This window comes from Ambystoma mexicanum, chromosome 2p (assembly GCF_040938575.1).
Source record: "Ambystoma mexicanum isolate Mex_15411 chromosome 2p, UKY_AmexF1_1, whole genome shotgun sequence".
In the NCBI taxonomy this organism is placed as follows: Eukaryota; Metazoa; Chordata; class Amphibia; order Caudata; family Ambystomatidae; genus Ambystoma; species Ambystoma mexicanum.
The window spans coordinates 563,069,421-563,093,371 of record NC_090923.1 but is presented as its reverse complement, the minus strand read 5'-3'; the positions used below and the strand labels follow the sequence as shown (position 1 = coordinate 563,093,371).

At 44.3% G+C, this 23,951-nt stretch overlaps 1 protein-coding gene across 2 annotated transcripts in view; it reads right to left on the bottom strand.

The window, feature by feature from the left end:
* Window positions 1-1,476: 1,476 nt before the first annotated feature.
* The window catches only part of CYB561D2 (cytochrome b561 family member D2), a 124,760-nt gene continuing 102,285 nt past the window's right edge, over window positions 1,477-23,951 (bottom strand). For both annotated transcript variants that reach the window (XM_069644053.1, XM_069644055.1), the window contains exon 4: window positions 1,477-5,718. In XM_069644053.1, coding sequence (XP_069500154.1) covers window positions 5,215-5,718 — 504 coding nt within the window. In that variant the 3' untranslated portion in view covers window positions 1,477-5,214. The remainder of the gene's footprint in view (window positions 5,719-23,951) is intronic.

The window sequence follows — 23,951 nt, the reverse complement described above, 5'->3', positions numbered from 1 at the left end:
GTTTCATCAGTTTGGCATCACCAGTTGTTCCTGAGGGTTTGGGCTCTCTCCCGTAGCTCGAACGCTTCTAGCGTCTCTTCTTTCTTCCTGCTTCAATGTCCAGCTCCAAAGAGCCCATTCTATTGCGGTCTCTGCATTGTTTGAGGACCAGACGGTTCACCTCTTCTGGGTCACACCACCACCTAGATTTCCTTGGGCATACACGGGTTGGCTCCCCGCCCTCTCCATTCCTCCTTTCCTTCTCAGTCGACAGCGTCCTCTCAACTGAGGACCACCCGGACTCATGGTTTCTCTCGATCTACAGGTATGAAACTCCCGGGCTTCACCAACAACATTGTATGTTGGCCTTGCTTTCCTTTTTATTGGGAAGTGTTGGGTCCTCCCCAGTATAGAGCTGTAGTTATTTGTTCCGCTCGCTTGAGTGTTCTTTGTTACTCGCTCAATCTTCTTCGTCACAGTATGGTTGGCTTCCAACCACTGAGTAATCTTCTTTTCTTGCACACTCTTCTTTTCAGTACGTTCATCTTGCTGTTGGTTACTTTGTGTGAAGTTACAATAACAAACAGTGACAGTCTTTGGGACGGTTCTTCTGATGCTCTGATGGTATTAGTGGCTCCTCCAAAAGGTTGTTTAGGGAGTTCTGTGATGGAACGGGAGTCCTTGCACTCAAGAGGGGAGTCCCCCTCTGTGAGGTCCCCACTGCCTCCACCGCTAAGGGGAATGTTGCGCAGCGGGCTCCCCACCCTAGCCTCACAGGGAAGGGCTCCCCACTGAGAAGTGACGAGATCCTGCGAATCGTTACAGCGATCAAGTTTTTACTGAAATTGGATCAATTTAGCAAGTGTTGGATTCACCTCGTTGGCATGTAGCCAAAACGAGATTTCTGTTTAGTTCCCAATGTGTAACCCACAGAGTCTACAATTCACCAAACTTCCAGTTACTCATTACAAAATGTAGGTTTTTAATGACAACTTGATGCTTAGCAGGTTGTCTAGTTCAACATAAGATTTCTGCCACAAGGATATTGAGGCAGCATGTACTCGCTCCCATTCAATCTATGGAATTACATAATCAACAAGTCTGAGCAATAAGTAACAATTTGAGTGCAGGAAATGTTACTTTTCACCTTGTTAAATCTTGTGCGATCTTGGACATGACGTGTATTTCCACAATATCAGTCAACAGCAGCATGCGGTTTGTGCACTTAGTTCAGAGGTCTGCACGTGCTTCTCTCCAGATGTTTTGGACTACAGCTCCCATGCGTTGGGAGACCTCTGGCAGTGAAGGTAAAAAGAAATTAAAAAGTTGTCGAGAAAAAGCTGTAAGCAATGAAACACATCCTGCCGTGGACTCCGGTAGCTTTGGTTCTGTGTGGAAATAAGAACCGGTCTTCAAAACATGAACTGGCATTAGAAAAGGCAAAGCTATTTTTGAAAGTACGTGAAAGTGGACAAAAAAAACTCACGTAACATTCAGTCCAATAAAATCTTTTAATTTTCAGTACTATTGTAGACGGATCCACCGATTCAGGTTGTTAAAAATATACATACAACTCCATAACACGGAAGCCTTTGATCATTCTGAATCATTACAACAAATGAGATGTTGAATTCAAAAGAGCATGGACGGGTGCAGGAATACAAAATGGGGAGAGGCCGATTCATACCCATACGCGTCCACATGATGGCAGCAACAAACCACAGGAGACAACTCGTGAGACAAAGGGAAGAAAATAACGGCCTACAGCTCAAACACACCAAACAGGACAAGCAAAGCAAGTGAGTTAATAGTTGGTCAGCCCAGTATCGAACAGCAATTCACAGGTAATCACCCTAAGTGGGTTTGTGCATTGCAACAACACCTCAGTTAGTGCTACTCATGTACAGGAATATATAAACAAGTAGTGGGGGTTGGCAGGGGCTGAGGAGGGTAGGAGAGGGCCCGCCAACCAATTATCTCAGCACCCAAATCTGTGGAAAGGCTGCGCCCAGCAGAAGAGACCACAAAGCACTGTGGAGCCACCAAGTTCAATCTCAAAGGTGGCACTGCAAGGGGCAGACACTTCTATAATTTAGCGGGCCCAATCAAACCCTAATGGAAGCAAATACCTTATTAACCAATCGCTATCCTCAACCAATGATCCGATAATGAGTAAGGGGGAAAACTCGTACAGTGAATAGCTAACCCGGAGGGAATACAAGAGCACAGGGGAGGAACTAATCAGTCAGCCTTAGAAACCAGCCCTCAGCTTCCAGGGTATAAAAGTAGCTGGGAACATTCATTAAGTGTCTTGGGACCAGGGGAAGCAGACACACCTGCTGATGGTCCCTCGATACAAGGGGAGACCCGGGGTGGGGGGGCTGCTGGAGCGAGAAGACGAAGGACTGCAGACATGTGAGGTGGAAAGTTTCAATGGAAGCCCTAGAAGAGGAAACTAACCGGAAACCCCAACAGTCCCTCTCCAATCCCTGGGGGAAATGAAGAGACAGAGCCAATGGTTTTCCACCAGTTATGCCTTGATAAGGACCGAAACCACAGGCAGGAGGGTCAGAGCACTGCTGCTGCCTCCTGAAAAGAACCCTGAATAAGGGAGGGTGTGAGAAATTCACATTTAAGTCAGGAGAAACATGTTGTGAATCTTGAAGACCAAGGTCTATGAGTTGCCTGTCATGAACCCTGAAATCCAAGGTCCAGAAGAGGTACCAGTTGGGAAGTCTGAATTGAACTAAGGTCGAGGAGGGGCCTGTTGTAAACCTTGAGGAAACCAGGATGTTCCGTTTCATTAGAATAGGGATGGACTTTGAAGAGTAGGTTTGAGACCCATTTGCTTTGGTCAATCCTTGTAGCTTCCTGGCTACCCTAAGCTAAGTACAGAAGCTTCCATGACTCACAAATGATCGGTTTGAGACTTTCCCATTTGCCTTATTCTTTTGGCCTTACTTTGCATTCTAGGGCATCCATAAGTTAGGCGAGCAGGGCCTTGGGGTGGGGGACAGGGGGTGGGGACTTGTTAGAATAGGTTTTATACAGGAAGGGAACATTGGGAACAGTGAGGAATCACCATTTAGTTTAGCCCATTCAGACACATACTTATTCAGAGATTGCTCTTTAGTTGTTGAGTTTCCCCTTAAACCTGATGGGCGTTCATCAAAACTGAACAGACTATTGTGACCTAAATAAAGATATGGCTTGAACCATACTTCTGGTCTACATTGCATCATTGCCTAGAGTTCCACACAGTTTTACAGAATCAACCGATATATGGCAGAGCTATGTACGGCATGATTTTAATAGAGAGGGAAACCTCCGATTTACTGATAACCTGCTAATGGCAAACCGCTACTCTTAGAATTCAAGACATTTTCTGTCACTAATCTACATTCAAATTCAGCTGCATCATTTCAAAATCGATTTCCCAAAGTGCACGGCAGTCTTTTCAGCTCGATAACTGCAGGCACAGTTATCTCTACTGATATGGAGAAGAAAATAATACTCAGATCGGTACAGGCTAAAGCGACTGAATACACATACAAGGTTTTGTTGAGCATGGAAGACCCCACTTTTGTCCACGGACTTCAACTAGTAACATTCACAAATAGAACTTCAGAGCATATCACTTGCGATACACTACCACCACTGTTGGGGCTTCAGACCATCTCTTTTATGATCCTCTACCAGTGCTGTAAGGAGTTCAGAGTACCTAACTCATCAGCCACTCCAAATAATGTGGGGGCTTCAGAGCATCACACTTGAGATGGACTACCACCAATGTGCGGGCTTCAGAGCATCATGCTCGAGATGGACTACCACCAATGTGCGGGCTTCAGAACATCATGCTCGAGATGGACTACCACCAATGTGCGGGCTTGAGAGCATCATGCTCGAGATGGACTACCACCAATGTGCGGGCTTCAGAGCATCACACTCGTAATAAACTACAACCAATCTGGGGGCTTCAGAGCATCACTCTCCAGATCTGCTACCAGCAATGTAGGGGCTTCAGAGCATCACAGGGGTCATCCACTACCACCAATGTAAGGGCCTCACAGCATCTTGCTCATGAATAGGGAAAAGTTATTGGAGCTTCCACTTGACTTTCAGGAAGATCGATGAATGGACCCCCCACTTCAGAGGCAGGATCATTGGTGACTGAGCTACCTTTATCCTCCATTAATCTTTAAGTGACATACTGGTAAGATGATAGCATCTCCTAACCACGAATAATGAGGAAATCACCAGTGCTGTGGCCATACAATGTGCCCTATTTTGGGATGACTGTACTCAAAAACATGGGCTAAAAGAGGATCAGAGTTTGCTGGTCCCCAATGATAGGAGAGATCATACTCTGAAAAGAATATAAAAAAGGTAGCAAGCACCCCTCTCTAGAAAGAACATGGCATGAAAATCTGTTCTGTGGTTTTTCGTCCACATTGAGAGTCCGCAGCCATCGCTGCAGACTCTCAATGTGAGTGAAAAACCAGAGAACAGGTTTTCCTGCCATGTTCCTTCTAGAGAGGGGCACCTGCTACCTTTTTTTGTATTTTTGCAAGTAACTTGGGGTTGGTCACCCTACATTACCTGGGGGAACCATGGCGTGGACCCCTTGAAACCCAACAAGGCTAAAACACGTATCTGGGGTTGCTGTTGGTACTCTTGTTCAAAGGAGGTTTGCCTGGCATTTTGGTGCTGGGCTGCCCTTGTGGGCAGGACAAAGACTGATATGCAAATGGGTATTCCTCCTTTGTGAAAAGTACAGTGAGCAAAAAAGCGATGGCTGCGGAATCTCAAAATGGGAAAAAAAAACACAGAAACGGTTATCATGCCATGTTCTTTCTAGAGAGGGGCGCCTGCTACCTTTTTATGTATCTATGAAAATAATGTATAAGGGGAAAGCAACATAGGAAGGCTGGACGGTAATGAGAATAAAGGCGAAGAGACCAAGAAAGAGCAGTCAGGAGAGGAATCAATATAAGCAGAACGAGTGAATAGAGGCGATCTGAGAGTTCTAATTGCTTGTGAGTGGATTAACACTCCCACCACAATATTAAATACAAAAATATGTTTTAAAAAAGCATCATTGCATTGCACTTGCAAAGTAGAAAAATAAGAATTTTGATAAAGTTAAAAAACAGTTGCAGTGTAGACACTGGGTGCCTTTTCCTGAAATGTCTGCTAACCATCAGCAAAGCGGGGCTTAGACCACCTGCCAACTTCTTATGACTGGCTCCTCTTGCGGTACAGATATGCATTGCTGACCTGATTCATGACCACAAGGCCAGTGACGAGTGGGCACAGAGCAGCAAGGTACCAGCTTCCCCCGGTCACAGAGGCCGTGAACCAGAGGGAACACATTCCCAGAAGAAGGCTGGTACAACCCAGCAGGTACCCCACCAGCCCAGAAGTAGCATGGTAGACCTTCCGCTTTGCCAAGCTCCATCGGGTGATCAGCTTGTGGTAGAGCAGGGTGATGCCTCCCAAGGTCTGAAAAGCAGCAAAAATCACAGTGAGAAGCCCCAGAAATCCATGCCAGGTGGCAAAGTGTGGCTTGTCATTAAGGTACTTGTTGAAACTGATGATGGTCAACCCAAGCGTAGCACAAACAAGAGCACATAGCTGTGCCGCCCAGTGGAGCCGGACCTTAATCTTGCGGGAGAAAGAGCGTAGCAGTGAGCTTTCCGGAGAGAAAATCAGCAGGGCTTCCGTCATGAAGAAAGAAAACTGTGGAAAGAGGAAAGCCATCAATTACTTTATACAAGAAGGCCATGAAAACAATCACAACTTTACATGGCCAAAGGAGGGTCACATACAAAGGCTAAATTATTGCCGTATAAAGTGAAGCAGAGGTAGAAACGGACAGAACAATAAAATCAACACTGACAACTAAGAGAATCTATGTAGCTTTACCTAGGATATAAATCTGGAACCGCCCACAAGTCACAGTAAAGATATTCAACTAATGTTATCATATACCGTGTTTTTAATTGAAGCAAATTACTCTGTGGTAATTTACTTCGACAAAATCACTTAGTGGGGAAGTAAATAAATGTAGGTTTTTTAGGGTTAGGATTATGGGGGTGCTGGTGTGGGTGGTGGTGGCGGGGGAGTACCAAGGGGGATCCCCTCATTAAAAAAAAAAATAAAAAAAAGAAGATAAGCAACTTTGTCAAAGTAAATTACCACCGAGTAATTTGCCTCAATTAAAACCACGTAGAACCCTTTTATCAGTACCTCTGTCACCTCATTGCTTTAAATTATTTTCTGTGACCTGAAGTGGAGGAGGACAGGCATATTTCAGACTGCAGTGGCTCCATGGCGACCTTTGGAGTAAATGGCCACGTTGACCTATAGGTAAATGTCCAAACCAGCTTCATGAATCTTTCTGCAAAAAGCGCAGATTTCCTAATGAGTGCACATTTTCAAATTTCTCTGCAGACTTTAGAAATCACACGCAGATTTGGAAAATTGTAGATATTTTCTGCACAACTTCAGTGGGTATGGAATTTTCCACTCACCCTTCACTTTGAAGCAGAAAGAGCCTGCAGAATCAGATAGGACGACGCAGCCACTGGAAGCGGGAGAACAATAAACACACTCCAGCAGCTCAGCTAGCATGGATTTCTTAATACTGAGGAATGTTTCAAGTAAATACTCTACAGTGCAGTTGGGTGTGGCGGGTATAGTATTTTGAGTATTAGATTGAGAAATAGCAATGTGTATGGTTGCAGTCTTTTTCCAGCAATCTTCATGTGTTCCCTTCAGATTGGATCGATCACCACCCTTGCCCCCTAAAAGAAATGTGAAAAATAATCCTGCTTATTCATATATTTTCCCGCAGATTTCGACTGCCTCCTCTGACGTGGCCATGAATCAAGGCAGACTTCAAAGAAACGGGCTGACCTAGTTTGCCTAAGACTTGGAGAACGCTAAAGTCTGCATAATCTGCTTTTTATGCTTATGCGAATCCTAGTCTTATGGTCAACGAGATTCTCAAACCTCTTGGAATGGCATGCTGAAAGGATCTCTGTAACTTGCTCCCTAATAATTTGTGTCTCACCAGCAATCTTATTCTTCTAGGTCTTTTCACATTAGACAGTGAAAAAGTATTTGACAGCGTGTCCTGGTCCTTCCTTTTCCAAACACTGGACGCATTCATTTTTAATTCCCGGTTTCTCAAAATGTTTTCTGCTCCTTACTATGATCCTACACCATCTCCGTAATTTGAACTCTGCCGAGGTACAGGACAGGGATGCCCACTATCGCTCTTCCTCTTCAATACTTGCTCTGGAACCCCTTCGCTATCACACCCAAGAAACAATTGCCTTTCTGGAAGAGGCATCATAATCCAAGATCGTGAAGAAACCATTTCGGCATAAACCGCTGACATCCTACTCGGTCTCCAACCCTGAATCATTGATTCTCTGCATTCTAAGCACCACTCAAAACAGTCTAGTCTTTATGTATACACACTCAAAAATGAAATCAGAATTATTGCCACTAAATCCACAATTTACCGCTGACATACATATTAGGATCTAGTACTCAAATGGAACGTTCACAGCCCCCTACAAAGTCAATTCTTCAACCTAATTGATCTGGCCTTGGACTACCACCTTACTACAGATATGTACTCTGTAAAAAGTACATCTCATCTGGACAAAACCATGGGATTCGGCAATACTTAGGTCAGGTGTGACCAAATCCTTCAGTAGACGCTGGGATCTAGGACTAGAGACTGACAGAAGATTTGCCTAAAGTAATACATTTGGCATCTGAACACTACAAGCCTCAATATGTCAGCAGGGATCCCTGCAGCAAAAGGAGAGGCAGGCACATGACAGATTGAAAGACAGAAAGAAGCCAGCTGTAAAGTGTGGTTGCACCGGCCTGCTCGCAAGCTGGTATCTCTTAAAAAAAAAACTACACTGTGATTGCAGACTGTAGCTCACACAAAACCTCGAAAGCGGACAAGCCTGAGTGGACAAGATCCAACATTGCAGATGTTAAGATGCAGCCAGGTCTTTTATCCCAATCTGAGGGATAAGGGCCACAGAAAGAGGGCCATAGGGGATAAGTAGAGAAATCAACCAAGCTAAAGTCCCATCATTGTGGAGTATGAAGTCTGTGGGAGCCAACCTAAGCAAATAAGGGGATGACGACCAGGGAAAATCAAAGCAAGGGAAGCAGAATGAGAGGCAGCAGTCCAGAAAGCAGCTGCTGGGTAGGAGAGACCATGTGAACCAAATAGAGGAATGTAGGATCCAGAGGCATCTTGGCAGACTGCAAACTGGGAATGCACTATGAATTAGATTTCCAATCCTGAAAAAAAAGGCAGCAGTGATGGTTGATAGGAAGGGCACCATTTCCCTTTATAGGGAATTGGAACCTTTTGACCCCCAGATCAGGAAGAAGTCGGCCAAGAACCATCTTCCTCTTGTTGAATTCCAAATATTGTGATTTGTGTTGTATCCCAATGATGGTTTGGCAAAGAAGCATATATTTGATGCGACTCGGTGTAGCCACAAAGTGGCTATATGTAGCATCCCTGTGACTGCATTCAAACTAGAGAGCCTGGGAGTAGATCGGTATCCGCACTGGAAAATGAAGTCGGACACTTCATAGTTTGAACCATTATGTCATCTTTTACATAGGACAGGTCCAAGGTGGAATATTCTGTGTTGTTGTAAATACACCCCTAGATCATACAGACAATTATTTCAACAACCCTCTTTGTGAATAAATTAACCAGACTGCATGTCAGCTTGAAAGCATAGATCATTTGTCGGTCCACCACATTATAGAGGAGTATGCATCCATGCTACATCTTCTGTACAGCCTGCATTTCCATCATTCTGGCCATGCTTCTTTATCTATTGCCACCAGGAAGTCAGTTTGTTTTTGAGATAAATGCAGCACTGATTGCACTGAATAGTGCAAAAACAGAAATCATGATTGTTGGCTCAGGTACTAGACTTGCGAAACTAGGTCCGATGTATAATACATTTAATATAAATAACTGCATTATTGAGGTGAAGACTAAGGTGAAGACTCTAGGTAGTACTCTGGACAATAACTTGAACATGAGGGCTCAGGTGAATAGCCTAGTTTCTTCCTTATCCTACTTTATCAATGTGTTTAGCCATCTTCGCCCTCCGATTTCTGAGAAAAATTCAGAGACTCTAGCCAAAGTTATCATAGTTTCCAAATTGGACTATTGTTGTAGTCTCTTGGTTGGCATCACCCAGGCAGACCTCCACTGCCTCCAGGTCAAGCAGAATGTGGCAATGAAGGTCATGAAAGGTCTCTGCCGCAAGGACCATGTTTCGGAGGCAAGACAGAGCCTGCACTGGCTCCCTGTACAGGCCAGGATGTGTTTTAGGTTGTTACTTATAACCCACAAATGTCTCTCAGGTCAGATGCCATCTTATTTAATGGAAGCTATTGTTAAAAAAAAAAAAAAAACTAGCATCAGATCCTTGAGATCTGACAACATGAACCTTCTACAAACCACCTGCTGTAATACCAATAAAGCCCACAATGCAGCCTTCAACATAGCAGCTCCATTAGCCTGGAATGCCCTTACCCCGGTTCTAAGAAATGTTGCATCTACAGAGGATTTCAACAAGAAACTGAAGACTATTCTATTCTCCTAGATCCATCAAAGTGTACCACGGATTAGTATAATAGCTGACCAACTGGGCTTTATGTCATGTCTCGTCACGTTTTGGTTCTCTGTTTGCACCCTTAAGCCTTCGGGTACTGGAAGCGCGATACAAATCTATAAACATAAATCGCACTGCTCCTCCCTCTCCTGCCACCGTTCTCCACAGTCTTGTTACAGAGGGGTTGGGTAGACTGGCAGAGTAGAGAGCGAGGAGTGCAGCATCCTGCCAGCTGCCAAACAGTTAATAGACCTTCAATGGGATATAGTGCAAAGTTTGATATTTGTAGTTCAAACAGGAAGATGTTTCTTGGCAGACTTCTTCCTGATCTGGGGTCATAGGTTCCCAATTGACTATTAAAGGGATCTAGTGCTCTTCCCTCTCTTAAGGCATACTGCTCCCTTCTCGCACTCAATAAGGGAAATGACATCCTTCCTATCGACCAGATTGCTGCACCTTTTCAGGATTCTAAGAAGCCCAATTAATAGTGCAGTACCATTTTGCAGTCTGCCAAGTTGCCTCAGGAGGGTGTCCTGCTGCTGATGCAAGGTTGTCATTCATGCAAGGCAACAGGAAAATATTTTGCTGCGACTGGCCAGGCGTCTTGAGGCCGTGGAAGAGGGCTCCTTAGTGTGTCATCTGCATAGAATCCTAGGCAACCAGCATAACAATTTCACCATCCACAGCTGTCAAGGGAACACTAGAAACTGAAGAAAAAAAAAAAAAACAAGCAATGGCAACAGTTTGGGCTTTTGTGTAGTCATGGCAAAGGCTAAGACCAGGCACTTCCGTAGTAGCATTAACTGGCCAATGATGGTAGCAGCTACAAAATGGTGCGAGTACCTGGGCATCAAATAGCAGTGCCTGACAAACACCTAATACTTATACACAAGCCAAAACTGTTGGCTTTGCCAGTGCCTGTTTTTTACAGGACTTCAGTGAAGGACACGTGTAGTGCTTATAAATCGAGTGGCTGAAAGCAGACTTGGTTAAGACGTTTTTATTTACACCGTGAGCGGGTTTACATCTCCAATTAATTCATTAGCTCTCAGAAGACTGCTTTGGGAAAAACACAGGCAGGCACTTCAGGTGCAAAATTGGATGGTAAGACTTGATTAAAGCAGGCTCAAAGAGTTCCCATGAGGAGGTATATTGGGCGGGGAGGGGCAAGAACTGGGTGGGAATGGCCATAGAAATTAGCACAGCCATAACCAAACACCTTCATGCTTTTTGTCCCTCCTCATATGCCATTTCTCCCTAGCTGTACTCTAATGCTATAGATTCAGTTTATAGGTGTTGCTGCCCCCTAATAGCCCAAATTAAAAACAGGCAGGGCACTGACTCATCCCAAACTATTGTATATACCGAACAAGCGTCAGCTATGCCATGCACAAAAACATTTCTATGCACAGATTTTGAATAGTATGGCAGCTCAAAAACAGAAACATATCAGAGTCACACCAAGACGTATTGCGGAACCACCTGAAAGCAAGAGCTATCCCCCTTTCCTGTAAAAATATCCAAGGAAATACATTTTACCACCAATACCTGTATCCTGCCATTCAGGAGATTGCAATCAAAAAAGCAGTCCACCCCGCTCCAGAGACGGCGCTTAGAACACCCTCACCACTAATTTCCAATGTCTCCCCAGTCAGTGTGTGTGTGTTATTAGGGTCCTCTTAAAAGATTGCTTCCTATGCAGTCAGTCAAACATACATATCTAATAGGGGATGGATACAAGCATTGTATTCAAATTATCCACAGCCTACGGCCATCTTGGACCAACCCTATCTCCGGCTGAAGACCACAAGAGGCTCCTCTGGAAACACTAATCAGGCAGAAATCACTTCATCCCAGCAACACCAGGGACAATATCAAAGAGACCAACCAACGACTGTTGAACTCGGCAATCAGGTGACGAGAGTATGTGTGATCACTTCAAAACACCCTAGGAGCGTCCAGTTAAGGGCAGTACAGTGGAGGGTGAAAACCAACCGTTGACCAGCCTCTTTCTCTATGCGCCATTGCGTTGCTATATCCTGCCTTTGTTTTTTTTAATCGCATTATTTCATAAATTGACCAACTCGTCTATAAGCAATCACAACATGCCACTGTATATAACATTACAGTATACATAATAACAATTATAACATAATCCATTGAACTAGCAGATTGCCCAACTGACTTCATCGGCTCAATGGATATGTAACTTTGTCTGGAGCACAATAGGGAATTGGTTGTTCATCAACAGCCCCAGGTTCTTCTTCTCCTTCACCCAGCCTCCCTCTCTCCATCCATGCCCTATCCCTGTTGTCAAACCTGATCGTCTACTGCATTCAAGTGCCTACGGGAGGTTTGTCATCCTGCGAAAGAAACATCAATTGCATACATTCATTCCAGGCTCCCACATTGTCGCCACTTTTCTTCATCCCTTTCTGCAAGGTCCTGTGCCAAACTACTGATTCCGCTATAGACTAGCGATGCAAATCCCTCCAGCAGTTATCTATATGTGGGCAGCTGCTAGACTTCTAGGCCAGAGCAATGAATCTCTTTGCTAACACACAGATTAGAGATATTATGTTAGTAGTCAGCCTAGCTGATCTTGGTTGCGGAAACACCCGCAGCAGACATGCCTCCGGTTTTCCTTTAAATTGTGTAATAACACCTCTTTTTGCCCTTCATTCGACTTCCCTCCAAAACCGCTTAATCACTAGATAGTCCCAGAACATGTGCATTATGTGCTCCCCTTCTGCGGTGCATCCTGGGCACCCTATGTCCTTCGATCCAGGGAATTGTGCTATCCTGTGCAGTGTCATATATGCTCTGTGAAGTACATAGAATTAAGTGAGTTTGAACCTGGCGTTTCTGGATACCGTCTTGGTGTACAATAATTTAATCACCATTCCTGCTCCGTGAGTTACTTACCCAAATCCTCCTCCCATTTGAGTTTAACCCTCTGTGTGTCTGTTGATAGTGCTGACAAAAGCTTCTGGTATAATCTTGAGACCCTGTGACAGCCCTCCGATATGTCATACAATAACCTTAAAATATCGTTGTCCTCCAATTCTTTTGGGAAACCCTTCCACTTAGTCCTGGCGTCATGTAATAAGCGAGAATACGTCAGGAACTGTCCTGTGTTCACTCCCGTGCTACGTACTAATTTATGACTCTCTTGAAGCTTTCCACCTCTGAGAACAGATCTCCGCATATCACAATCCCTTTTTCTGCCCATTGTGGCCCAATGTCTTTAAGGTCCCCTTCATTCTTCCTGTAAACCGCCGCTATCGGGATGTTTGCAGAGTAAAGTTCTCCCAATGTTAGCAACTTTGTCTGTATCCAAATTCCCTTCCCTAACTGCAGTTTGTGTGTGGCCCTCCTATTAGCTAATTGACAAGGGGGATCCAGGGAGTCTCTCTGCCAGACATTAGTCCTGGTTACGAGAGACTTACCCAGAGTCTTTACCTCACTATCTTTCACAGAGAAGAAATATCCCAAACATATCAGTCTTTGTCCTGCCCTGGGGCAGTCCAGCACCGAAATGCTAGGCAATTCTCCTCTGAACAAGAGTACCAACAGTCTGGATTCCCCTAGACGTGGACCCCTTGCTCACAACTCTTAGAGATGTGTCACATAAGGGGGTAGCCGCCTAACTATATTACACCATACTCTAACTTATGTATGTGGTGGGTATTATGAAAAAAGGTGGTCTATGCAGAAGTAAACCTATGATTCATCCTAGTGATGTAATCTGACATCCCCTGGGGGTTGAAAACAGGACAATGTACTTTGTATTGTATAGGCAAATTCTATTACAAACAACCAGTTCTATACAGTGCAGTTTATTTTTGATGCACTCAGTATTCTTTAACAAAACAACAAAAACGTAAATGCAGTGTTCTGATATAAAAGCAAAAGAATTTTTCAAGGTAATAGTAGAGCATCAGTCTCAAACAAAAAAGAAAAATTACTTATATCATCATCATTTGCATGGTAAAGTTCTTTTACCAGCAACAACAGGGTAACACTTGTTTTAGTTACAAATACAGTTTGGCAGATTATTTAACAAATTGTTTTCCCAATTGGGGAGCTCTGTAGCACCAAATTAAGCAGGACAGAGTGGCGAGTGTTAGTAAGGTTGTGTACATTTACATATAGGGGGCAACAGTTTGCCTCACAGTATTAATGGTGAAACCTCTATAGTTGTACACTATTATGCAAATCTATAAGTGACCAATCCTCAGTCGGGAAAACAATTTGTTAAATAATCTGCCAAACCGTATTTGTAACTAAAACAAGTGTTACCCTGTTGTTGCTGGTAAAAGAACCTTACCATGCAAATGATGATGTTATAAGTAATTTTTCTTTTTTGTTTGAGACTGATGCTCTACTATTACCTTGAAAAATTCTTTTACTTTTATATCAGAACACTGCATTTCCGTTTTTGTTGTTTTGTTAAAGAATACTGAGTGCATCAAAAATAAACTGCACCGTATATAACTGGTTGTTTGTAATAGAATTTGCCTATACAATACAAAGTACATTGTCCTGTTTTCAACCCCCAGGGGATGTCAGATTACATCACTAGGATGAATCATAGGTTTACTTCTGCATAGACCACCTTTTTTCATAATACCCACCACATACATAAGTTAGAGTATGGTGTAATTTAGTTAGGCGGCTACCCCCTTATGTGACACACCGCTTACTTCAGCCTTTGGGTCCGCCATTATGGGCTGCCCCTCTAGTGTACTTACTCACAACTCTTAGAGAGGCACAGCTCCTCCCTACTGATGAGGTCCAACCAGACCGAAACACGTGTCTGGGGATGCTGTTGGTACTCTTGTTCAGAGGAGAATTGCCTAGCATTTCGGTGCTGGACTGCCCCAGGGCAGGAAAAACATTGATATGTTTGGGGTATTTCTTCTCTGTGAAAGATAGTGAGCTAAAGACTCTCGGTAAGTCTCTCGTAACCAGGACTAATGTCTGGCAGAGGGACTCCCAGGACCCCCCTTGTTAATTTCCTCCTATTAGATAGCCACAGCACTTCTTTCATGAGATATGGTTTTATCGATGCTTCTTATAATGCAGAGTCCTGCATTTCTTTGTCTGAAAGCCATTGTGCTGCAGCGGCCCAGCCAAATAGTACAGTTCCGCATGTGGAAGCTTCACCCCACCTTGAAAGTAATCTTTGCACAATGTGCCCAAGGCTACACTCTGTCTGCCCACGCCCCAAATGAACCCGCTTAATGTGGAGTTGAGCTCCCTGACAAAGGACCTTCGCATGTAGAAGGGTACATTGATGAAGTAATATAGTAAGCGAGAGAGGACAAACTTCTTGATTAATGCCACCCTTCCTATAACAGAGTGGCAGTCTATTCTAGAATTCAAATGACTTCCCGAAACTAGTACGTCCCTTAGTAGTATTTAGTTTGTGTGTCAGCTTTACTTCGTGATAAATGTCTACACCAGGTATCAAAATGTTTTAGTCACCCATTGGAGAGGCGTAGGCATATATCGTCCAGTCCCACCCACTGTGCCGGTGGGAAAATACAGGATTTATCTCTGCTGATTGTAATCCCAGACAGTACTCCAAAGTTATCAAGTATCTCGAAAATATATGGCAGATTATCCTGGCGGTTCCTGACATAAAACAGCATGTTGTCTGTGTATAATGAAACCACATGATTAACCCCATCCACCGTCCGCTCGGCATCCCCGAATTCTGATCGGAGGAACACGGACATGGGCTCGAGGGCCAGTATAAAAAGTCTAGGAGATAATGGGTATCCCCGCTTTTGCGGTGTCTTGCTCCGTGTCTGTAACTACCCTTCATTGCTTCTTTTCAGTTTCACCCTTGCCATGCACTTCTCACGCTACAACTTCCTTTCCCTTCTACTTCTCTCTTCAGTCTCCTCCGCTCAGAACCATCTCAACTCTCTTCCCAGGCCTATCATCTCTTCTCCTCGATGCCACCTCTCTCCTGGCTCCACTACACTTTCTATTCACAAAACCTACTCCAAACCAAACTTCTATTACATTTCCTCTTCTCGCATCTACCCACAGCACCTCTCTATTTCTCAGACTCAACGTCGCTATGCTTCTACACCTCACTATCTTTCTATTGCTCTTTAGAATTCAGTCTCTCTGCAATAAACCCTCCTTCACCTCCAACGTCTTCCTTTCTCAGTCTCTTGACCTCATTACCTTTTGAAACCTGCATCGCTTCCTCTGCAACCCTTGCTGCCCTTCATGACCCTGTCTACACCTTCACTCGCTCTCCCCGTCCCATTGGCAGGAGTGGTGATGTAGGACTGTTTTGAGCCTCCAAACGTCCTCTCTCTCCCCTACTCACCCTTCTCCTGCTTATTCTCCCTCATTCGAATACACAATTCTCACAATCACGGCCCCCTATGGTATACATATTATCTCCATCTACCGGCCACCTGGTCCGGTAGGCCAATTCTTCAACCACCTCTCCCAACTAATTGACTGTTACCCTCCTGATAACCACCTCATTGTCATCAGTGACTTCAACCTACCCTCTCTCTTTGCTGCTCTATCCACTGACATCAACTCTCTTCTACTTAACCACTCATTCTCTTATGTCCGCACACTTCCCATCACCTTCGTCTCATCTCTTCTCAACTCTCTGCCTCTCTTATATCCACCACAACTTCTCATGCCAATCACTATTGGCTTTGCCTCAATCTCCACTCCTGCTTCTTCCTCCCTTTCTCCATCTTCTACAACTATTAGTAAGTGCAGTTTTCCCTCATCCAAACTCCCTGACTATCTCTCTGACCAACAACACTCGCTCCGCCAATGGTGAACTCACCTTTCCATCCAATGAAGCCTTCACTATCTTGAACACTGGTTCTTATGCTCCCCTTTCCTCACTACCCTCTTACTACACTTGCTCCTAAATCCTCCCCTGCATGGCCCTGGATTACACCTCTCATCCTACCCTGAAAACAACAATGCAGAAGAAGCTTTGCACTTAGCAAAGGTCAAGACACTCCTCCGATCTCCAACTCTATCTCACTATTCTTCAAAACTATTCCTCTACTCTTGGCTCTGCCAAACGTGACTTATCTCTCTTGCTCATTTCGTCTCAATCCACCTAACCTAGGCGCATCCAAAAATATATTCTCTCACCTCCTAAACCCACCTCCTCTACTCTTATTGCAAATGATCTTGCTCTCTACTTTGCTTCTAGAATTTCTACCATTCACAATACCCTCATTAATTACCATCAATCCCCTCCTCCTGCTCACTTTTCTCCACCATTCCTATCCTCTGCTTCCGCTACTAAGTTTCTTTTGCCCCAGATGAGATTATTGCCCTACTCCTCAAGGATAACCCTTCCTTTGCCCTCACTGAACCACGTGTCCCTGTACATTGTTAAGTTCAAAGCTCCCAACGTTGCTACACAATTTACTTCCCTCTTTAACTCCTCTCAACAATGTAGCTTTTCCCTCATCCTAGAAGACAGCCACTGTCACCCATCCCCCTATGAAAACTTGGTGTAGATCCTGACTGTCCTGCCAACATTTGCCCTGTCTATTCTACCACACTATTCCAAAATCCTAGAGTCAGTAGTATTCAATCGACTCACCGAGTTGCCTGTTACAACCTCCGGAATCCTCTTCAATCTGGCTTCTGACCTTTGTATTATACCGAGACAGCTCTCCTAAATGTCAGCAACGTGATCTCTTCTGCTCGGCATGCAAACCTTTAATCTATTCTTATTCTTCTCCACCGCTATGCTGCCTTTGATGAGGTTGACCATTCTGACCTTCTCTCTCCTTGGCATCAAAGAGAAGGCCCTCACTTGGTTTGCTTCATAACTTGCCCCCAGATACTTTCAGGTGTCCTGGAACAGCCTTGCTCCCCCACTCAGCACCCCCCCTTACTGTTGGATTCCCCAAGGTTCTGGTCCTTGGTCCACTAATCTTCACTCTCTATACTTCAGCTTTTAGCGCCCTGATCTACCCTTACGGTTTCTCCTATCAACTCTTTGCTGATGACACCCAGATCTTCTTTCACTCATCTGAGGAGCTGTCACAAATGTCAAACTGTCTCTCTGCCATCAAATAATGGATGGTGCCTCAGTCACTAATGCTGAACTCCACCAAGACTGAAGCTCTCTACTTCCAAACCAAACAGGCTATCTCTTCCTCTTCTCTCCCAACTTTCTTCCTTACTCTGTTCCGCTTGTAACCCTGGTGTCATCTTTGGCTGGTTAGCAATGAAACAAAGGGCTAAGTATAAACTTCTCATCTTCAAAACTATCCATGGACACGCCCCACCCATCTTCTCATCTCCTCCTGGCTCGTTAAGATCATTCTCAGCTAACTTCCTTGTCACCTCACAAGCCCCCTATTCTCCCTCGTTTCAGCTCTCTCTCTCTCTCTCCCTCCCTCCCTCCCTCCCTCCCTCTCTCTCCTCGCTGCCGTAGTCTGGAATGCTCTTCCACTCCCTTCTACTCCAACACTTTTGAAATCCAACCTCAAAAGCTCTCCTTTCTGAAGAATCGGTTTCCTAGCACTCTACGCTACTGCATCACCCTGTTTTCATCTCTCTCTACCCATTATGGACAACCCTACAGCACTTTTCCATAATCCCTACATCTGTAATGCAGCACTTTCTCCACCATCCCGTTACTATGTCATTCTGTCCTGTCCTTGTCCCTGGTTTATATTTCCACCTTCCACTGCAACATCTGGTCTTCAAGTCACATTCTCTTACCCCATTGTCAAGGACCCATCTCCGCTGTGTTATCAATGGTAAATTCTGTACGCATTTTTTTGCCAAAAACACATTGCTTTCCCTGCAATTTGTATAAATAAATATTCTAACCTCAAGAAAGAGGGGCTTAAGAGTGTTCCATACAGGGGAGAGTTAGGTAGGATTTTCATAGCAATGACAAATCTTCCTGACCTGTGTCCACTCCAGTACTTTTTGCTTTATTGGTGGATTATTATTTCATATACCTCAGGGAGCTGGAACCTTTTTCCACACTCACAGATCCTTTTACTCTTTTTATGCGTGTCATTTTTAAGTCTCTCCATATAGTGTCCTTTTAATTTTATCCTCTTTGCCAACTTTTGGTATATACCTTATTATTGTTACAGGGTTGCCCTTTGGGCTCCCCTTTTAAATTTTCACTGGCTAACCTTGTGAGAACTACAGTGACCAAGGATATTTTATCCTCTCTAAACTTTATTTAAGTGAGACCAGCATACCCCACCTCATGTGGAGTGCTGGGGAGATGCAATGTATCCCCCTTCTCATTTTAACTATAACATTTCTGTTACAGGGACAAGCTTACCTTTATTAGCTGGTGGCAGTGAACCTTTTTACTAATTTGGTGTACCTTTACCGTAAAGGCACCCATGGGTGTTCATTTAACAAAAATGGTTCCGGTCTTCTTTTTTGCCATTTTAATGTTCCTTGTCCTTTCTTGGATCTTCCCCTGCCCTCCAGGGTGGTAAAGTCCTTAGTGTGATTTCTATCTTTGGCGAGAGACCTCGGTCAAGCCCGCCCAGGCTCCACACTTTCTGCGAAGACAGGAAGCGAGGGAGGAGTCCAACACTCTAACCCTTTGTCTTCCAGCCGGACTGCGAGAATCCAGTTCAAACTGGGAGGCTGTCTGTCCTGAAAGGACTGAAACCCCCCCCAGGTTTGAATGTTGCAAGTCTGTTTGATTGGCTGGGTTATTGCATAAAAGTCTGATCCTGGAAGCTGAAGAGGTAGTCGACCACGGGACCAGAATCCAAAGAGGAAAATGAAGATACTGCAGCTAAGATGATTTCCAGCGTACTGAGAGCCTGCTGTGTAACTGGAGCCTGAGGTTACCCTTCCTTCCAAGCGACCTGGGGACTTCAAAAACAACGACCCCGACCCAGAGCCTGGTGAGATCCACTAGACTCAAGAAGAACTGCATTTTGAGCCATCACACTCGTGCCACGACCTTGCAGGGCTGCAAACCCCAACACTATGGGACTTCGAGCCAAATCGAGTAAGATAAATCCCCTCAAAAGAGTGCTGGACCTTGCAAGTGCCATGAACCCGACCAGCGATATTCAGTCTTCTTCTGGCTCCTGAAAAAGGTGCCAAAACCACAGAGCGGCATCCAGCCGCAATGAAACTCTTGCCTGGAGCTTTCCCCCGTCAATCTCTGCTGCAGAAGCCCTTCCAGTGCCCGGTCTTCAAACTTCATGACAAGGAATTCAGCGACTGGGTTTTTGGCTGCATATCCTGAAGTCTCACCCGCTGCAACCTCTTCTTCTGTGATCAGTAAACCATGTGAAGAAACTCTTGCCTAGAGCCTTACCCGTGATCCCTGCTGCAAGGGTCCGTCCAGTGTCCTGCCTTCTGTCTTCATGATAAAGGAATTCCGGGTTTTTGGCTGCAGATCCTGAAGTCTTCTTGCTGCAACTCTTCATCTGTACTAAGGTGCTGTGTTGCCTGGGGTATTTACTTAACTTAAGCCTTTGTGATCTCTGTGAAGCTTTGGGGTGTTTCTTGTGATTGGGAGTCCTCTCATCCAGTTCGCTCAGGCCCACTAATGAAATCCTCCTAGGGTCTCTTCTTAGAAGTCTCTAGACCCTAACTTACTTTGAAGTGAACTACTTACTTGATTAAACAGTCTTCCACGGGAACTCTGACTTTTGCCTGCCACAGACCCTATCTCACCCTGTCTACAGCTGGCTCCTAGACCACTAGGGCCCCTCTTCTGCCTCTGAGTGAACTCATGCAATAGAATATGGAAGGACTGGATAAGTAAAGAATTCTGCCTTGAAAAGTATAACAAGTGTTTAAAAGTACTTATTTGTGAAAGAGGTGGTTGATAACTGTAACTCAGAGTCAGCAGTTACACAAGTTCTTACTTACTATGAATGTTTTTTGTGCCATTCTGAAAAGTATATATAAAAGGTTATTTTACTCACCTGTAAATTGGTTGTGCCTTTTCCCCAAAAGTAATGCGGTTTGTTTCACTTTACTATTCCTGTTAGGATATACATGTCTGACTGTCCCAATTGGGTCTTACTTCCTGTGACTTGCTGTTAGCCTGTCTAGAAGAAGTCTGCCTCAGGTAAGTTGCTGGTAGCTCCTTTAAAAAGTATACGGGTTTTACTTACCTTCAGTTAGCTCTATGCCATCCTAAAATAAGTTAGAGTTATTGATTACCTCCGTCTGTGCTCCAATGATCTGAACAGCAGCTGTAATAGTATATTACAACATTAGGTTTTACCTGCCTAGAATAGCTGTGTGCTATTCTTAAAAAGTGTTCTTTCGGTGTAGCTGACCTTGGTCTGCCTGGTGCAATCCTAAATTATTGTAAATAGTTCTTGCTCATCTTAGACTGTGTTCCACTGAGCTGAAAACAACTGTAATTGAATATTACACCAAAAGGTCTTACTCACCTAGTATAACTGTGTGTGATCATAGATGTAGTTATAGGTAGACACTGTTCCTTGAATCTGTGACACTGTTCCTTGAATCTGTGTTCCACTATTCAGAAGTATCCTGGTAACAGGGTTGGTTGATTATGTGATTTATTTGCTGAGTGTCTACTACCCCAGACTTACTCTAAAGTAATCTAAAAGTAACTAATGGTTTTTACTCCCCATGAATAGGTGTGGCTTATACTAAATGTGTATGATAAGGTTTGACTTCCCTAGAATTACTGTTAGGTATTCTGAAGAACGTTTATGCTTTGGTCTGTGTACCTTCAAGCATTGTGTTGTGTGTTTATAAAGGTGCTTCTAACTCTATAACCAGTACTTACCCCAAGACCTAAATTGGCCTACTTGTATTTATAATAAACCATTATTTTTTTTTATAATACTTCTGGTGGTCAGTGTTTCCATTGAATCCTTGGTATACTACAGATTCTATGTACTTTCCTACTTCCCTCTCTCCCTCCTAAGATAAGTCTGGCTGCTCGGTCTACACTACCGTATACTCAGGTGGTACCGCCTTATACTAAGAGTGGAGTCTTGTACTGTCTCAGTTGAATGGTTTTACTGAGCCTTTAATTGGTCTTCAGACAAACTGTCCTAACAGGGGGCTCTAATAACTGCACAAATAAATGAATGGGCCATGGATTTCAATGCCTTTTCACATGTACCTAGGCATTCATGGCTCTCACATCAGGTCCCCCTTCCTGTTGTCAAATGCAGAGAATGCCAAGATTGTACCATGCATCTTCGGGGACCAGAGGCCACTGAAATATGGTTCAAGGTCTTTGAAACACTTTATATAAAACAAGATTAATCTGGGATTGGGCCATCGAGCTTCTAGGTTTGCTGACAAAACCACCTCCAAGTACCTGTCCTTCAGGAGTGTTAAATATGGAACTTCGGTCCAAGCTGGAAGTTCTCCAGAGGCTGACCAGGTCCAACCATTATAAGAGGCTTCGAATATGGTTGAACCAGATGAAGAGAAGCAACAACCAGTGTGACCTTGGCAGCTCAGACTAGCTCATAACAGGGCAGGTTTAAGTGCAGCCCCCTTTCTTATTTTTAGCCCAGGTTCATCATGCACCAAGACTGTGGAAGAACACTGGGGAATTGACAAAGCTCTTTTCTGATTTTTGTAACACAGCAACCTTATTGTGTGCCCATAGCTCACTGGCATACAAGTCACCTGTAACAGTCATAGCATGATGAGCTTTGATAGGAGAAGAAACTACATGCCCCCTAAAGTCTTTGGCTAATGCGCAGGATATCTCCTCCAAGCCTGTTCAATGTGAGCTTGATTGATGCAACCTGAAGTTTCCTGCAGCATCACAATATAAGTGGAGTACAATTCCTAGGGGAAACCTACCCACAATCATCTTTTTCCCATACCCAGCACCTTGGTCTTTGTGCAGTTAATCGGGAGACCCTTGTACGTACAATATAATTCAAAGCAGCCCATCAGTCTAATTAGGTCATTCTCAGTTTGGCTTAGGAGCGGTGTTTCTGTAAACAGCAGGATGAGGACTTTAACTATCTCGATCCTTGGTTCATCGGTGCCTTCCTTCTAAAGCCATGTACCCAAGTCATTAGGAGGCCATCACATAACCCAGTCCTACTCCTTTGTCAATAGGAGACCCCTGCCTGACCTCACAAATACAATCACACCTTACCCTCCCCACTTTGTATTTTCATGAAGAGCCTAAATGACTGCTATCAGGGAGGGGTCCATACTTTCCTTTTGTAGGACTTCCCACAGGAGATGCCAATTTACAGAATCCAAGCCCATGTAAAAGGGACACTATACTGCAGGTCAACGGACTTGGCCCTGAGGAACAGGCATCCCAATCTTAGTTCCACTTTTCCTTCTCCTTTCCAAACCCAACCCCCGGCACTAGGGATAGTACACAGGCTTAATCTACTCAATCTGATAGCATGGACAGCAATACCTTCCCCAACACCTTTCTTACCGATTACAGGAGCGAGATGGGCCTATAAACACACTGGGCAATTGCAATCCCCTTTTGTGAATATCAGGCTACCACTGCATGTTTCCAAGAGAATAGAATCACCCTGAAATGCAAAATAGCAGTACACAAGCTACATAGAATTGTGGCTACATATAAATAGGCAGTATGCTATCCACGCAGCCCTTGCTTAGCTTCGAGAATTTGATGCTTGCGAGTACCTCAGGAAGAGTAAATTCTACAATTGAAAAACAACTCCCGCCCCCAGGTTTTGCTATCCTCTGAAGGTGGTCAAAAAGTTAACTGGTGTCAGCACTGGTGAGCTCAATAAGCCATATGGCTCAGACAGCGGAACTCTGGTGCTGGGTGATTGCTGCAGACCATGAGTGTAACTCTTCATCAAATGTTACTGGAGTCCGGCAAGCTTGTCTGTTATTTGCATTAGCTGTAGTCTTTAGATCCTCCAAGGACAAGGGTCAGCAACATTTGACTCTCCAGATATTTTGCACTACTGCTGCCATTAGGCCTAGATAGCATGGACTATGTGGAGGGATCATGGGAGCTATAGTCCAAAACATCTGGAGAGCCGCAGGTGCAGACCCCTGTTTTAGGGCCTGTTCTGCCTTTTTCCTACTCATATGCTAGTGATATTTGTACCTGGTGACTCAGGTTCCTAGCAAAGAGCTTGCCCCGAGATGTAGACTTGCTAACTGCCTAAAACCAAAGCTTTTTTCTCTCGACACCTACATTCCTTGTCAAACCAGGGGTATTTTGGATTTGGAATAGTGCTGCTATGACGCTTCCAGGCGGGCGATGGTATAAGTGCAGGCAGTTATTAGAATGATCTTGGATACAAAGTT